Source organism: Camponotus floridanus, unplaced genomic scaffold, assembly GCF_003227725.1.
Source record: "Camponotus floridanus strain SB8 unplaced genomic scaffold, Cflo_v7.5 scaffold14, whole genome shotgun sequence".
Taxonomy (NCBI): domain Eukaryota; kingdom Metazoa; phylum Arthropoda; class Insecta; order Hymenoptera; family Formicidae; genus Camponotus; species Camponotus floridanus.
In genome coordinates, this window is record NW_020229259.1 from 2432350 (window position 1) to 2448813 (window position 16464).

Here is a 16464-nt window from a genome sequence, read left to right on the forward strand (position 1 = left end):
TTTTCATAAATGTGGAATATTAAAAAAAGAATATTTATATCATTATAGCTACCAAACTGAGGCACAAGTTGTGCTTTATTTAAAACTGGCAATGATTCATATTTATTCTTTATTCGTTTATCGGTTTTATTGTCATTAGTGTATATTATATATAAATATATTATCGACAAAAATATCACTTAAAAAAGTAGAATCAATATTATTTTTTTTCTTCAATTGATTAATTATAAAAAATTTATAACTCCTAATCGATAAAACTGTTTTTAAAAAGTCTTATTGTTAGTCAGATCTATATACTCTTATATAAAAATTATTTATATAATTTATATGCCATTACATAATGAGTATATAATATTTATATACTTTTAATCAGTCACAAGGCGAATACAGGATTTTTGTTATTTCCTAATAATCGCATATTTGTTCATCTCATATTAAATTTTAAGGCACAGTGATTAGTAGTACAAAAACGCTACTTTATAAATGCGTGGATTCAAACATGGACAATACATGTTGTTCCATGGAATATGTAAGTCTGTTCGTTTTAGCTATACTCTATTTGCATTTAAAGCGAAACACGCGAAAATGTTTAATAGGAAGAAAAAAAATATCAAATTTTAGAAAGAAAACATGTATAGTTAAAACGAATAGACCTCTTGTTTATATGTTTAAATATATTGGCAGGGGCGATAAGGACACTTATTTTATCAATGTGTAAGTTTGTTAATTTAACATTATAGAATTAAGAAATATTTAGGAAGTGCGATATATAGATATTTGCTTCGACACGCAAATCCTTGTGTGGTCGTCATAAAATGACTCTTATTAACCGACACAGAAATTTATAATAATGACTTAATGCCTTCCCAATGGTATGCTGCTCTTGCATATTTAAGTACAACTTAGGATCCTTTCGGATCGAAAAGTATTTTTTTAATAAGTAGTTCATTCTTCTGTACTCAATTTTAATCGTCATGTCATCAACATTATGCATTCTATAAATGTTTCGCGTAAAAGAGATGCTGGCAGTCCATGGAAGATTAGAGTAAATATACACGTTGGTGCTATTTCCTCGCGTGTTGTACATCAACATTATATTTCCTCTTTGTACTTAATAAATATTTTATAACTGTGTGGTAATTACCGTCTTTCTCGTGACGACTGTGTGCTTAGTTGGTGTTTGATCAGGTGTTGGACTCTGCGAAGGATCCGCGACCAACCAGGGACTAATGTCTGATGCCGCTTGACTTTCATCCTATAGAAAAAAAGTTTATAATCAGAATTTTTTCTCATTATTGTTATTATTAAAATTGTAATTATCAATATTTAATTACATAATATATTAATTTTTAAAAATGTCGTGCTTGTGCAGTTGCAATGATGCCGATGACAGAACTTTAACGTAGGTTTCAAATAATAAATTCACAATGTTTAATACTTTGCACGCACAAAGATGATTTTTACATGAAAGACAGAACAACTTCTCATTACACATTTTCACCAATAAGATCTACCTATCTATATATTTATTGTTATGCTTAGAATAAAATGTTTTTGTTTTTCTTTCAATTAACGCTCAATAATAAGTTTTCTAAGTATGTTTTAAAAGTAAATCTTTTTGGTGAAACCAAGATACATTTTTGTAATAGATGGGACGCTATAGCAGCTTGCAAGCGTAAGAAATATAACTGACCTTGTGTGTGAGTGTTGTAGTAGTTGTCTGTATTTCTTCAGTTTTAACGACACGTGCTCCGGCTTTTTCTGTATCCACTTCAACTTTCTTCTCCGTTGTAACTGGCTGTAAATCTTTGAAAGGATTGAGTATGCCCAAGAACGGATTCGAGTCTATGAATGGATTGGTATTCTTTTTCTTATCGTCTTCCGGCTTCACTTCCTCCTCGGAAGTTACTTCGTGTGCATTAGACGTGTCATTGCTAGTATCGTTAGTGAATGGATTGAAAGGATTTTGCGATTGATTCGACACTTTCGGACTTAACGGTGTCGTCTTTTGTTCGATCTGTCCCCAACTGTCCAGCGAAAAATGCGTTACAGTTACAGCATCGTCTATAGAAGGATTATTTACCGCTGTCGTCGCGCCGCTCACCGAGAGGGTTAATTTATCGCCGCCCTATTTGATGGAAAAAGCAAGAAAGCAAATACATATTATGGCTGGCAGCTAGTTGGCAAAAAGCAAACAGAATAAATGTGTAGACACAAACAACAATATAACAAAATTATCATTTAATAAGCTGTTCTAACACTGAAAATTGTATTATATGATATTGAATACAAATATACAGAAAAATATACAATTTCAAAAGAAATAAAATAAGAAAATGAAAAAAAACATGATAATTATATGTAATTTGTATAACATGAAAATAAAGCGGGACAAAATAACTATAAAATAACTATAAAAATGCGATGAAAGTTTGACAAGGCTTACCACGGAAACGATAGTCGCAGCATCCGAATGTTGATTCTTCTTCGCGATCGCCCCTGATCCATCTGTGGGCGTGATGGAAACCAAATTCGAATTCTTGCCTTGCTCGAGAGTTGCTTTTAATATGTTACACTTTAGAGATTCCGGTGGAATCGGTGTTCGAGGGGGCAACGACAATGTTCCACCCACTTGGTTGTTAGGCACTAGCTGCACTTGACTGGTGATAGTTTCAACTGTCAAACTGGTCTTCATAGGCTCTGACTCCTTATCGCTGCTGACCACCGTCGTTTGGTTCCTAGCTTCCAGAGGTTGCTGATCTTTAGCGAGAGATTTCAGCAAAGAATCTACCAAAGGTGACGACGTGCCTTGAACGCTCGACGAGTCCGTACTGGATTTTGTACTGGACCGACTCGGCTGACGCTGCAAGGATTCTTCCTCGGCTAAAAATATTTTTAAAATTCATCCTTATAAAAAATGAACCAAAAATGATGTGTCCTACTAAGATATTGCTTAACATATTAATAATTTTTCTTGTATTATAATTTAATTGAATATTATGTTTTTTTATGAATTCTAAAATATTTTAAATATCTAAATGTAAGAGAATATTTTTCAAAATTTTACCGATGTGAAATTCGTTTAAAATTAATTAAAGATTTTATTTCGAATTGTGTATTTTTAAACTGCAACTTATCACAAAATTTCTTTTTCTTAATCAATTAAGCAAAAAAGATTTTAAAATACGATTTTGAATTACATGTATCATAAATAATACAATATATTTTGTTATATCTTACCTGGAGGCGGTGATGGCTGTGGTTGTTCTACTTGTTGCTGTTGACGCTGTCGCTCGCGAAGAACGTGACTCTGTCGTCGTGCATACCTTTGACTCGGTCTTCGTTCGAATTGCACAGTGCGGCGCGCTCTATTCAGCTGCGTTGTCTGAAACTCCGTCTTACCGCTATAACGAAAACGCGAACCCATGCGGAAGAAGTTCTGACGGCCGTTGGCACCCTTGACCGGCGCACGCAAACGGAAGAAAGCGTGATGCTCCACCGCGCATTTCCACAGATGCTTGCAGGCTTTCTCATTCACCAGTCTAAATACGAAAGTGTGCTCCTGCTCGCCTCTGCCCTCGTCGTCCTCCTCCACGACCACCAGCGTCAGTTTCTTCTTTTTGAAGTCCAAACGACCAATTTTTGGCCAAAAGAAAAGCCCTATCTTCTGCGTACCTTCAAAAACCAGAATTCCGGTTGGAGTTAAACCCAAAGAATACTCGCAGGCATCCTTTCCAAGTACGGTGTGCATGTCGACGCCATACATATCCAGCCATTTGGCTTTGCTTAGATAAGTAGATTCCGCTTGAGCTGGAGTGAGACCGCTACACTTGGTGTACTCCTCCAATATCTCCAATTCCATTTGTTCTGTTTGACCTGGCACAAAACGAAACTCCGAGACAGTCGCGGCGCTATGCATAGTGGGATCGTAATCTCCTAGTTCAGCTAGAATAAGAATTTTATCTTTTAATACATACAATAATCATTTGTCATATGATAATCATTCTAATGATAATAGCTTAATTTCAATTTTGAAGATATTGTTTAAGTACTCACATTGAAGAGCCAGAGCAGCTAACTGAACTGTAACTTGGTGAGGACACTGAAGCTTGCCTTCCAAGATATCTTGCTTTAATTGCAAAAAGAATTGATACCGTGTCAACTCCTCACGCAGTGTGTTTGGTTCCGAAGAATAGAACTTTACTTTTAGTCTAAGTGTATACGGCGGTCCAATTTTGACTTGTTTCTTAATAGGTTTCGTTGGATCCAACCAATGTTGAACATTATTACTATCTGTGTATTGCAGTCCAAAATAATCTTTCTCTATTAAATCTAAGCTATAAAATACTTGTTCATATAAGTCACTAGCCAAGGCCTTTTTCTGTAAACAAAATCAACAGAATTATAAAAGCGTCATAGTATTGTATAGTATATAAAAAAATATATACAAATTTGGCATAAATATTGGAATAAATAAGTTTATTTCAAATGAAAATAAATGCAAAAATATCAAGTTAAAAATAATTAATATCAAATATAAGAGAAAAATAAAAAAGATAACATAATCTTCATGTATTAATATTCTCAGTGCTAATCATGACAAATAAATTTTATATATTCCTTCGCATTACAAAAGATTGCTAAAAAAGATTTATCGAATCAATCACATCTACAAATGTAATATGAATAATTGCATCATTATCTGCTTCTTTTTCATTTTTTTCTTAATGAAGAAAGAAAAAAAACAAACTTACTGATAACTCTATAGGTAAATCTGTGCCATCCAGTAGCACCACCCTACATTGCACGACATTCTTGTTACTGGGCAATCTCTGATTTTTGATCTGCGACGAGGCGGTCTGGCCGCTGACGCCGCGGGCCCTCCGTCGCGACAGGAATCTCAACATCGCGGCCCTTCACCCTTCGAGTTCGCGGGAGCGGGACGCACGATCGTTGAATACCATCGACCTGCCAATAAGACGCGCGTACGTCGTGATCCACCCACTCAGCTATATCGTGATAACACAACGGCACGAAAACGCAACGCAATTGCTAAAAGCTTGTCGTCCCAATCTCGTAGGATCGCAGCGGCGGTCCGCTACATTCTCCGCTCCTTCAGGACTATACAGGACATGTACAGGACAGCCGAGAATTGCGTGATTTCAACAGAGGGATCCGTTCATACATCGGCCATGAATCGGAGCAAATCGCACTTAAATCGAAATAATGGGTGTTTTCGCACCTGAATCGCCAGGTGGCGAGCCGAAAATCCAGAACCATAGACGTATAAATATCTAGAGTGAACATGAGGTGGAAAAAGACGGAAGAGGAGGTCTAGAATTTAGACGTAATAAAGTCACTAGATTAACAAAGTACCGCAATTTTGATCTCAATAAGATAAGATGGAGCAAAAATGGCGTCCGATAGTGTAGATAGTGCACACTTTGTGACTTTAAGATCGCCTAAAAGCAGACTATGACAAAAAAGAGTGAAAACTATGAACAACTTTGTTGTTTTATAGATTTTAAAAATGGCTTGTCGTATGCTACATATTTAGAGATTTGTAAATAATTTGATAAAAAAGTTCAATCTGTAAACAATGGTAACGCAAATGAAATATATCATTGTCTCTAAATCATTATATGTAATTAACATATAATGTGTATTTAAAATTAATTTGTCAATTTAACTCTAATAAAATTATGAAATTTTTTTCAGGTATATTATTGTTTAATATTGTTTAATTTATTGCTTGTCAGTCATTCACATTTATTAAAAATAGTCACTTTATTAAATAATGTGAGAAACTCTATATTTTTTGCGAGTAATAAGTAGAACTTTTATGGATATAGCATTTTGATAATAGTTTATATTTACAGTAGAAAATAATTTGTATTTCACTGTGCTTTTGTTCTATAGGACCTGAAGATGAATTATGAAAGGGTGTGACAAGTATCAGTAATACAGGAAGACGCAGAGGTAGAGCAAGAAGAGTAGTGAAAAGAGAGAGCTCCTAAATAAGGAGCAAATTATTGGCATGGGAAAAATTCCGATACAATTTCCTGGTCTAAACACTCCTGTGTTTAGAGGAAAAGAATTAATTCAACAGCAAAAACTGCTTGTAAATCTTGAAAGAAAGCAAAAATTTGATTTATTTTTGAGAAATATGCACAATACTTGAGAACAAATTATTTTTGTGCCATGTATTACCTGTGTAAAATTCCACACACAGTATCATATTGTCTGCAATATATGAAAAGCTTCATCGATGAAATATGATTGAGATATAAGAAAAGTAATATAGTACTTGTAATGAATAACGTTAATGTGGAATACATAAATATTTTATATTTTAATTTCATATAATCAAGATGAGATAAGACACTTATGATTACTTTAAAAATGTGTCCACAAATATCATGTAACTTCAGTAGCTGCAAATTCGTCAAATTAATCCTATTACGTTAAATGAATCACAGCAGCTTGTTTTAATTTAATCTAACCAATTATATTATATGCTTCTCATTAAAATGTGTAAAACTGTACGTCGCACATTTAATACGATTAATATACTACGTAATAAAATGTAATACACTAATGAAATAATTAAATATTATTTTTGAAACCATGATAAAATCCAGACAGCATACGCTTATGTTTACATTCGACATCCAAAGCACTGACAGGTTAGGTTAGATCGAAAAAATTTATCGTTTAACAGTTGGCAGCCCTACGAGATAGGCTGCCCTACGAAATAAATTTGAAATCGCTTCTAGCCTAATCATCTTCACGCGATCGACTTTATTTGAATTGCACGGCATCGCATCGAATTATGATGCGGCGCCGATTTGTTCGAACGTAATTCGAGACATCGCGATGCTGTATAAGCGTCGACTGAGTACGAATTGTCACGCAAATATGATAAATCAAATCTACTCACTCGTTCACCGGCTGTTCCACAGGCCGCTCCACTCGCTCGCCTCAGGACGTCCCATTCCGATCTTGATGCACACAAACTCATACGATATCATCAACGCGAACGCGCGACACTTTATTCGGCACTCCCGATATTCGCTCGCATTCGATAATCATCATCAAGGGCGCAAATAATGCGACGCGACTTCGCTCCATCTTCGCGATCGCGCTATCACTGAATTGTCGAAAACGGCTGTCGCGCACTTTCACTGACATATTATGAAAGTCGCGCGATCATCCTTGGACACTTTCGACGCTCTTTCACTCGCGATATTCGTTTAAAAACGGTTAAAAGACGCGAAAAATGCGGACGTTCGACGATCCGTGTAACTGCGTATGACTCCGAGTCACGTATGACGCGTATGACGTAGCAATGACGCGTATGACGTAGCAGTCACGCGCTAACATGGCGGCCGAACCACTGCGCATTCGTTTCTGCGCGCAACGTTCGCACAACTTTGATTTCTGAAATATTGTTTACGGCTTTAATTAATAGCACATAATGATAAATATATAAAGATGGAATCAATTAATCATATTGGTCATATATGTAGACTTGCCTGAAGAAAGAGAGAAAAAATTGAGAGATATTTTTAATTTTTTTTTTTTTAGTAAAAAATGGAAATATCTATTCATAGGCTTGTTCTTCTTTTCCTCTTTTGTGCAATTTCGATTCAATATATAACGTAGAAAATTCATAGTATATTGCATTTATTTTTATATATTCACAACTATAATATTCGCGCGATCATTTTTTGACATTTACAATACTCGTGTACCTTGTTCTCGATGTTCATTTTTAAAGAAATAAAGAGAATTATATATAAATGTAAATAAATTGTCCGAAGAGAGAAAAAATTGAGGGATATTTTTAGTTTTTTTAGTAAAGGTTGGAAATGTCTATTCATGATAGAAATGCAAAGAAAGAAAATTATTATGTTTAAAATAATAATTTCATATGAAATACAAAATTAAAAGTTACATTATAGAACTTGACTTTCTAAAAGCGTAATAAAACAATCAAATAGTAGACAGAGAAAAGACTAATTGTAAAAGAAAAAAAGTTGTTAACTTAACTAAACCATTTAACTAAATTATTATCTTTTTAACTGGAATATTTAACTATTATAAATCTAACATGACATTTATTTAACTTAAATATTTCAATATTTTAATTAAAAAAATAATAATTTAGTTAAACGGTTTAGTTGAGTTAACAACTTTTTTTTCTCAATGTACGTGTGTGTGTGAGACTTTAATAATATACTTGGATATAAATATACTTATATTATTAAACGATTAATACATCTCGTGAGGTTTAATAAATAATTAAACTGTGTACACTGTTAAGTTGTTAACTTAACTAAACCATTTAACTAAATTATTATCTTTTTAATTGGAATATTTAACTATTATAAATCTAACATGACATTTATTTAACTTAAATATTTCGATATTTCAATTAAAAAAAAAATAATTTAGTTAAACGGTTTAGTCGAGTTAACAACTTTTTTTCTCAATGTACGTGAGTGTGTGTGTGTGTGTGTGTGAGACTTTAAAAATATACTTGTATATAAATACAATTCTCACATACGTCACAGTACGCGTTAAATATTTCGGCAGCGAGCTAACACGTCATTCGATCTTGTGACGTCATTTGGCCTTGTGACGTAGCGCGCTATTGTTTACATACGCGCGACCTCCCCTCATTCGCACGGCGACATTCCAACGGAGAAAGTAGCGATACGGACCGCTCCGTATTATCGAATTCTTTTCTTAAAGGTACGATCGCGATTAAATCGAAATATAATAATTCGACTATTACAAATGACAAATAATTAACTCTTATAATAAATGCAATTGTGGCGACGATAAATTCATCGAAACGCGATCTTTCATTATTGCAAATAAAAATTGAAACGAAAGGGACAAAAATTACAAATTTTCTTGCAATATTCTCCGATTATCGAACTTTACGAATAATAATTATTTCTTTAACATTGCTTAGAATGAAATTCGATTTCGCCCGATGTTTTAAACTTTCCTAAACTGCATGCATATATATCATATTAATTAAACGATTGCTGTATGATCAATTTACATTACTTTAATATTTTAATCTTATGATTCGCGTTATTGTGCATCAACAAATAGAAATAGTTAATTAGTGTAAGAATCGAGTGGTGCATGATTTTGGCTTCGTTTAAAAATCGAGCGAATTATTGTAATTTTTGTGTTCCTCTCTTGCAATAATAATAAAATAATAATAATATTATAAAAATACGTATCTCGTATGATTATTTTGCGATCAGGAGTGCCGTGCAAAGTGTTTCGCGATCGTTTCTGTATATGACTGAAATATAATTAACTGAAATATAATTATTTGTTCGCGAGTGAATACGTGACTGCTACGAGGAAACAACAAAGGATGAAACAACAAAAGAGAAGGACATCTGGAAAAGTATCGGACAGTCAGAAAGCAGGGAGAGAGCCTGAAGCAGCCAGAGACATGCGGTGAGTAATTTATAAAAATTATTTATTATTTATTATTTATATACACTATTTTTAAAATAGATATATTGCTTATTATTTTATTATCGTTTTATTTTTCGATCATTTAAATATATAATTCGGATTGAAATGCAGTAAAACAATCGAATCGTAGATCTAAATAATTAACTTAACAAAAAGATCCATAAAAGATATATTAGTTCTTTTAATAAATAATATCGTATACTTAATCGATATAAAAATGAAATATTATCTATTTATTTCTAAATATTAAATACTATAAATTTAATAGTTACATATTTTGTAAAATTTAATTAAAAGAATCTTTAAGATATTCCAAAAGAAACGAAGAACTTTTCTCAACGTAGAAAAAGTTAATTATAAACAAATTTATATTTAATTATTATAATTAATTTGTATTTAATTTTATTGGAATTTTATTATTAATTTTATTGCATTGTCAAACTCTACGCGATCTCTGTAATGATAGCTATTCACGAAATAGGTACAGTGACATAATCAATTATTATTGAAAAGAGGCAATAATATACTTTTAAATCTAATTTAAACTTTTGATAAACGATATAAAATTTTTTTATTATGATGAGAAATCTTTATTAAAGATCATAATTGCAAATAAAAATGGAAATAACTTCACGAAATATATTAATCGTTTAATAAATAATTAATCCGTGTGTACGTGTACGTGTGTGTGTGAGTGTGTGTGTGACTTTAAAGATGTGTGTTTAATAAATTATTAATCCGTGTGTACGTGTACGTGTGTGTGTGACTTTAAAGATGTGTGTTTAATAAATAATTAATCCGTGTGTACGTGTACGTGTGTGTATGTGTGTGTGTGACTTTAAAGATATACTTGTATATAAATACACTTGTATATAACTTTAAAAATATATATTTCCGTTATGTTAATTATCCGATTTTTATTCGATCGTTTTATTGCGCGTTCTGAATCAAATTATATTTAGATCAAATGATATCAGAGAGAATATTTATTTATTATATTAGAATTCTAAATGTGTGTGTGTGTGTGTACACATATATATTAGGATAGAAACGAAATAGAAATAGAAGAATAATCATTGCTCGTAAAGACTGCAACAAAGTAATAATTTATAATTTTGATTCCTATCGTATAATCGAGTATCGTATTTCGAGAGCAATCAACTATTTATTAATAATAAAATTGTATATAACTTACGAATATATTCCACTTATTCCGGACGTTAATATCGCGACAACGACGAATAAACTTTTCAAAAAAGTTCAATTCAACTATTTCATATATGAGACAGTTCTACCAATCACTGATGACAAAAAATTCGTCAATTGACCAGTTGGTGAAACTGTTTCAGTCCTGAGTATGTTCTTAAAAGAGCTGTTGGCGCACATACATGCGTGTATTATGTTTACGCGCATCACACATTTGAACGAACCTTGACATTCTCGCGGGTAAAGTCACTAGATCGGACGCCATTTTTGCTCCAGCTTATCTTATTGAGATCAAAATTGCGGTACTTTGTTAATCTAGTGACTTTACCAGAACCATAGACGTATAAATATCTAGAGTGAACATGAGGTGGGAAAAGACGGAAGGGGAGGTCTAGAATTTAGACGTAAGAGAACGAATCAAAAAGTTGGCAACTTTCATTGATAAACTATAATATAAACATTATTCTATATCGAAATCAATAAAATTATCATTTCCCTTAATAAAAAAATCTTATATATCTTATATATCTTACTCGCCTAGTCTCTCGGAAAGACTTTGTCGTTTATTCATGAATTTTACATAAATCCATAAACAAACGTGTATCCCAGACAATGGCATGAACGTAAACAGTAGCATACAAATCAATAATTGTAATTTACTTACTTAATTACGCGAGGATAAATGAATAAACATAGCATCGATTTTAATTAAATGTATATAAATAGTTACATCTTTTTAATTTTTCCTCAAATACTACGATGTAATGCTGCGTGTTATACGAAATCGATATACAAGCGATAAGCGATTAAAATTTACATGATTTAAAAGTTGTACAAATTGTGAGTTGCCATACATTTTATGATTCACTGAACCAGTTGCGTGAATATGATAGAAATGATGGAAGACATGGATAATTTGGATGATAAACTACTTAGTAATATATTTAAGAGAAATCCATCTATGGAAGATGCCAAAAAAAGGATTACATTTGCAGGTTTAATTCAATATTAATTAATATATATTATTTAAATCTAATAAAAAAGAAAAATCTTTAATTTGCATACATTTAATAAAATATATTTTATAGATGAGGACGATCCATTAGCTGATTTGTTAGCTGATAAAGATTTTTCATCAGACCGAAAGAATCTAGTAGCAGTAAAAGATAAGAGTATAATAGATGATTTGTTTAATAAAAAGGTTTCCAATGAGTCATTAAGTTTAAAGCCAAGTGAAAAAGAGAATAACTTGACATCTGTATTAAGTACTACTGGAATGGATAAGTCAAAAGCAATAGATGAAAAAGCTAAAAAACTGTCATTGATGCAAGATTTATTTGGAAATACATTGCACATGTCACCATCAAAAGAATCAAATGTTAGTAAAAAATCTGTACAGATTGAACAAGGAATTACACAGCATGCAACTGAAGGACCTAGGATACAATCACAGCACTCAACTTATGCACCAACAGCCTTTGGAACAAGAGAGCCACGTCGAGGCAAAAGAACCTCAGAAATTATTAATGACCCTTTAGGATTATTTTCTTTGAACACAATGTCAAGTCAAATTGAAAAACCTGTAAATATAAGCTTAATATATATACATGTTTGTTTAAAATGATGTATATATATAGTTTAATTCTTTTTCTATATATTTAATTTTTTATTTTACAGGAAGAAAGACATACAGTGTCTGCAGACTCAAGTAAACAAAAAATTGAAACTAAACAATATTTACCAGATTGGTTGGAACCTAAAAAGACAACAGAAGATAAAAATAGCGATTATATTCAAGATAAAATAATGCCTGAAGAATTATTTAGCAGACATAGAAGTTCTGATAAGATTGTTCAAGAAGATGAGACAAGAGTAGCTGAATCACTGCCACATGAGAAAAAAGAATTGACATCATCAGATAATAAAAAAATTGAAATGAATGAATATGAAAAACGAAAAACTGAAGATTATCATAAAGTAAGAGAAAATCCTTTTTTATAAAAAAGATTGTTAATTTTTATTAAATAATATTTATATATATATATAATTTTATACTTGATGCAGTCTAATGCAATAGATAATGCTCCTGATGGTGATAAAAATTCGGAGAATATATTTGATAATTTAATTCATAAAGGTGCAGATTATGAAAACATGATTTATAAATTAGAGTTAGAAAAGTCTCATTTAACTGTAACAATACGTAGTTTAAATGAAAAATATGAAAATGAAATAATGATTCTAGACGAATCATACAAGTAAGTTAAACTTACTTAACAATTAATAATACAAAAAAAAACTTTTCTTTAAAAACTTATTCATATAATTTTTCTTCAGACGGCAAATAGGATTTCTACAAGAAAGAACAGATACATTGGAAAAGAGAATGCAACAGGAGCTTGAATGTTTAGAGACGGATTATGAAGCAAAAATTGAAAAATTAAAAAATGAAAAGATGCAAATTGAAACATTTTATAAGGAAGAAATTCAGAATTTAAAGGTACAATTTTTTTTAACAAAATTATTTTTTTTTTTAAATTATTTGATGAATTATAATCGAAGATCTACTGCTGTTAATATTAATATAATTTCAATTATTATTTTATTTAGAAGGAGCATGCGCAATTTATAGAAGAAATTTACGAACGACATTCTCAAAATACAAGATTGTTGCAAAAAGAACACTTTGATACAATAGAGAATATATTAAAAATGAGAGAGATAGAGAATTTGGCTATGACGACCATAGCAACTCACAAGACTGATATGCAGAATTTATTACAAAAAGCTAACTTTATTATAGAAAATATAAAAACTGTACAAGAAAAGACTGATCATAGAGACGACCAAAGTGTAAAGTTAAGAGAATATTATTTAAAAAGTCAGGAAGAAGATATGCAAAGTATGTTAAAATGTTTAAGATGTTCAAGATTTAGCTAAGTTGTAAATAGTATAATTTTTATTCATTTTGCATGATATTGTTGTAGTACAAAATGTAGAAATAAAGAAGCAACAGGAGTTATTGATGGAAGAACGTGACAAAATAATGAAAGTAGCAGATAGATTAGATTCGCATGTTGCTCAATTGGTGCTTGAATTAGAGAAGAAAAGTACTATGCTTAATGAGGCATTGGAAACTCTAAAAAAAAGAGAACAATCTCTGTCACATGAAAGAGAATTATTTGAAGAAAAAGTACAATGGGAATATAATCATCTACAGGTATTATCTCTAGTATTCTTAAGAATAAAATTATAGAAATTGTATTATTAAAAAAATTTTATCTTTATATATGTATATAATGTTACAAGGCTTTAAAAGAATCTTGGTTTAATGAACAAGAAAAACAATTGAAGCTGTTAACAAAGGAAAAAGAAGTAATTGCAGCTAAAAAGAGGCAATATGAAGTTTTAAAGACAATAAAAACTGATTCGGATAATATTACAAAGATAGAGGTAAAGAAATATAGTTGCAGATATGTAGAAAGCAATTATATTAAGTAAATAAAATATTTTTCAGGCAGCTGCTGCTATAAAAACAGCTCAAGACGCTACTATACTTGCGAATCAAGAACGATTGAAATGGCAAGAAAAAATCAAATATCTTGAAATGCAGCAGCAAACATTACAAGAGAAAGAATACCGGCTGTTAGCACGTGCGAAAGATATTGAAAAGTTTACACAGGTACATGGATAGTCTAAAAAATTACAATATATAATTATAACATATTATAGTTAAACATTAATTATTTCTTAAGGTAGCATTTACGAAAAATGAAGAAGCTGTCAAAGCCTTAAAAGAAGCTCATAACATTGAAAATGAATATAAAACTAAATTTGATTCTAATTCTGGTATATTTGAAAAACTCGATTTAACAAGGTAATGACAATGAAATAATTATAATAATATAGGATACATAATTCAATATTTACATTTTTTAGTGAAAAGTTGGCTTTGACAACTGCTCAATTACAGAAATTAAAAAAAAATAATATTCCATATAGTACAAACAGGCGAACATTGTCTAATCAACAACATGCATTTCAAGTTTCTACTCATTTTACAGTAAGAGAAAAATAATCACGCTCTTAAATAAATTATTAATAGTTTAATAATATAAATTTTATAAGTATATATATATTTTTTTCAGGAGGTTGTAGATCCTCAATTGGTAATGTTAAAATTAAATCTAGATGATCAACTAGATGATATTCAATATATATGACTGCCATGGAATTTTAATATAACATTTAATAAATATGTATCGCATACCTTTGTTTGATATTTTGTGTTCTCTAATGGACAATAAATATTAATATATTATTATATAGTTGTTCCACTATCTGTTGATTCATCACTAATTAAAGTCATGCTTTTGTCTGAAAATAATAATTTTTGGTTACTATATCTCAAGAATTATTAATATTTTTAAAATATAATATATTATTTTTTCTATTATGTGAACACAAAACTATATACATTATTATATACTGAAATATACATTAAAACTTTAATGGTACTTAAGTGTAAAAGTACTGAAAAATTAGACACTATATTACCGTTAGTGTCTATGATGCATTGTTGAAGTTCTGCTATATTTTCTTTCAATGTTTCTAATTGTGCAATATTATGTTTTATTTGATATAATTCATCTTCTACACTTTTGACACATGTTTCCTAAAAAATACAAAATGCAAGATTAGTCTAGATATATTTCCTATATATTTTATATATGAATAATGTTTGACATTTACCACATTGTGAGTAAGCTGCAAAATATCCATATTATTTTCCTTAACATTAGTGAATGCTTTATAAGTATCTCCTATGTTATTCAAGAATTCTATTGCATCGGTGAACATTACTGTCAGGTCTCTGTAAGAAAGTATCCAAGTTTTTACAATATGTAAAAATACTTAAGAAAGGAAGATTCATACATACTGTGCATAATCATGTGGAACAGGTAGGCCTGAAATATTCTTTGAAGATTGTACAAGTTTGTATATAGAATGTTTGTGCCCAGTAATTATACCAAGATGTTTTATAATATTCTCCTTGGATAGTTGTCTTTCCCCTGTGAACAATTTAATATTTACAATGTAATGACGTGACAAACTTCTGTATATATACTTATAGAGAAACAATTACTTCTAATAAAAAATAAAAAATAATAAGGTATGTACTTTTCAAGTCTTGTAACTCTTTCATTAATTTCTTATGTTCGTCAGATGGTTCATCAAGACGTTCCAATTCGCGTTGGTTGACGAGTCTTTTTTGCTGCATAATCTTTATAAAACGTTCTATGTCTTCCATTTCACAAATTTACATGAAAGCAAAAAATACAAATTTGTTAAATAAACTTATGCATCACAAACAGGAGCCTGAATAACAACCAGTTTTTCGCGGAATAAATAAAGTCAAAATCATAGGGATTTTATATATTATACTAACAGAGAGAAGACTGACAGGTGTCATGGCGGTCATGGCCCGCTTTTAAGCCGCAATCACACTAGGCTGCGTTCAGAAATCCTACTCGTAAGGTAGAGTGATATTTAACCTACCAATCGGGATCGAGAAATGTTTGCTCCTTTTGTCGTGATTGGTCAATTTGAAGTTACTTTACCACGCGGGTAGGATTTCTGAACGCGCCTCTACGGGTTGCAGTTGAAATTGACCAACAGAAGGGGCGGCGTGTGGCTAAGACGGCAAAATATATATTTATTATAATAAATATATATTTATTAACAGGC

General features: G+C 31.0%; 3 protein-coding genes across 6 annotated transcripts; 1 reads left to right on the plus strand and 2 right to left on the minus strand.

Moving 5' to 3' along the window:
• Positions 1-255: 255 nt before the first annotated feature.
• LOC105256018 (band 4.1-like protein 5) lies at positions 256-6980 on the minus strand. Of its 3 annotated transcripts, XM_025406314.1 has the most exons (7): positions 6941-6980; positions 4755-4968; positions 4057-4381; positions 3241-3945; positions 2447-2883; positions 1694-2128; positions 260-1255 (listed from the first exon to the last, which is right to left on the minus strand). In XM_025406314.1, the coding sequence occupies exons 2-7, from the start codon at positions 4905-4907 to the stop codon at positions 1124-1126; spliced, it is 2187 nt and encodes a 728-aa protein (XP_025262099.1). In that variant the 5' UTR covers positions 4908-4968; positions 6941-6980; the 3' UTR covers positions 260-1123. The 3 variants fall into 3 exon arrangements, with proteins under 3 accessions (XP_011263932.1, XP_025262099.1, XP_011263931.1); XM_011265629.3 differs by lacking the exon at positions 6941-6980 and having other exon boundaries at positions 4755-5222; XM_011265630.3 differs by lacking the exons at positions 1694-2128; positions 6941-6980 and having other exon boundaries at positions 256-1255; positions 4755-5224.
• A 4119-nt stretch (positions 6981-11099) lies between these two features.
• On the plus strand, positions 11100-14987 carry LOC105256044 (trichohyalin). Of its 2 annotated transcripts, XM_025406321.1 has the most exons (12): positions 11100-11711; positions 11805-12298; positions 12394-12693; positions 12781-12974; positions 13054-13216; positions 13327-13618; positions 13704-13936; positions 14026-14169; positions 14234-14398; positions 14472-14593; positions 14656-14779; positions 14865-14987. In XM_025406321.1, the coding sequence occupies exons 1-12, from the start codon at positions 11603-11605 to the stop codon at positions 14937-14939; spliced, it is 2415 nt and encodes an 804-aa protein (XP_025262106.1). In that variant the 5' UTR covers positions 11100-11602; the 3' UTR covers positions 14940-14987. The 2 variants fall into 2 exon arrangements, 1 of the variants encoding a protein (XP_025262106.1); XR_003122452.1 differs by lacking the exon at positions 14865-14987 and having other exon boundaries at positions 14476-14593; positions 14656-14703.
• On the minus strand, positions 12032-16144 carry LOC105259405. Its single transcript, XM_025406322.1, has 6 exons — positions 15898-16144; positions 15656-15788; positions 15469-15589; positions 15274-15391; positions 14987-15093; positions 12032-12296 (listed from the first exon to the last, which is right to left on the minus strand). The coding sequence occupies exons 1-5, from the start codon at positions 16025-16027 to the stop codon at positions 15038-15040; spliced, it is 558 nt and encodes a 185-aa protein (XP_025262107.1). The 5' UTR covers positions 16028-16144; the 3' UTR covers positions 12032-12296; positions 14987-15037.
• Positions 16145-16464: the final 320 nt, after the last annotated feature.

Coding starts and splice junctions, on each gene's coding strand:
- LOC105259405 (XM_025406322.1), bottom strand. CDS start 16,027: ATGGAAGACATAGAACGTTTTATAAAGATTATGCAGCAAAAAAGACTC. Junction 15,590..15,655: donor GTTCCACATGATTATGCACA/GTATGTATGAAT, acceptor ACTTTCTTACAG/AGACCTGACAGTAATGTTCA. Junction 15,094..15,273: donor ATGCATCATAGACACTAACG/GTAATATAGTGT, acceptor TATTATTTTCAG/ACAAAAGCATGACTTTAATT.
- LOC105256018 (XM_025406314.1), bottom strand. CDS start 4,907: ATGTTGAGATTCCTGTCGCGACGGAGGGCCCGCGGCGTCAGCGGCCAG. Junction 4,382..4,754: donor ATTTACCTATAGAGTTATCA/GTAAGTTTGTTT, acceptor TTTTGTTTACAG/AAAAAGGCCTTGGCTAGTGA. Junction 1,256..1,693: donor CTACAACACTCACACACAAG/GTCAGTTATATT, acceptor TTTTTTCTATAG/GATGAAAGTCAAGCGGCATC.
- LOC105256044 (XM_025406321.1), top strand. CDS start 11,603: ATGATAGAAATGATGGAAGACATGGATAATTTGGATGATAAACTACTT. Junction 12,694..12,780: donor AAACTGAAGATTATCATAAA/GTAAGAGAAAAT, acceptor TACTTGATGCAG/TCTAATGCAATAGATAATGC. Junction 14,780..14,864: donor AAGTTTCTACTCATTTTACA/GTAAGAGAAAAA, acceptor TATTTTTTTCAG/GAGGTTGTAGATCCTCAATT.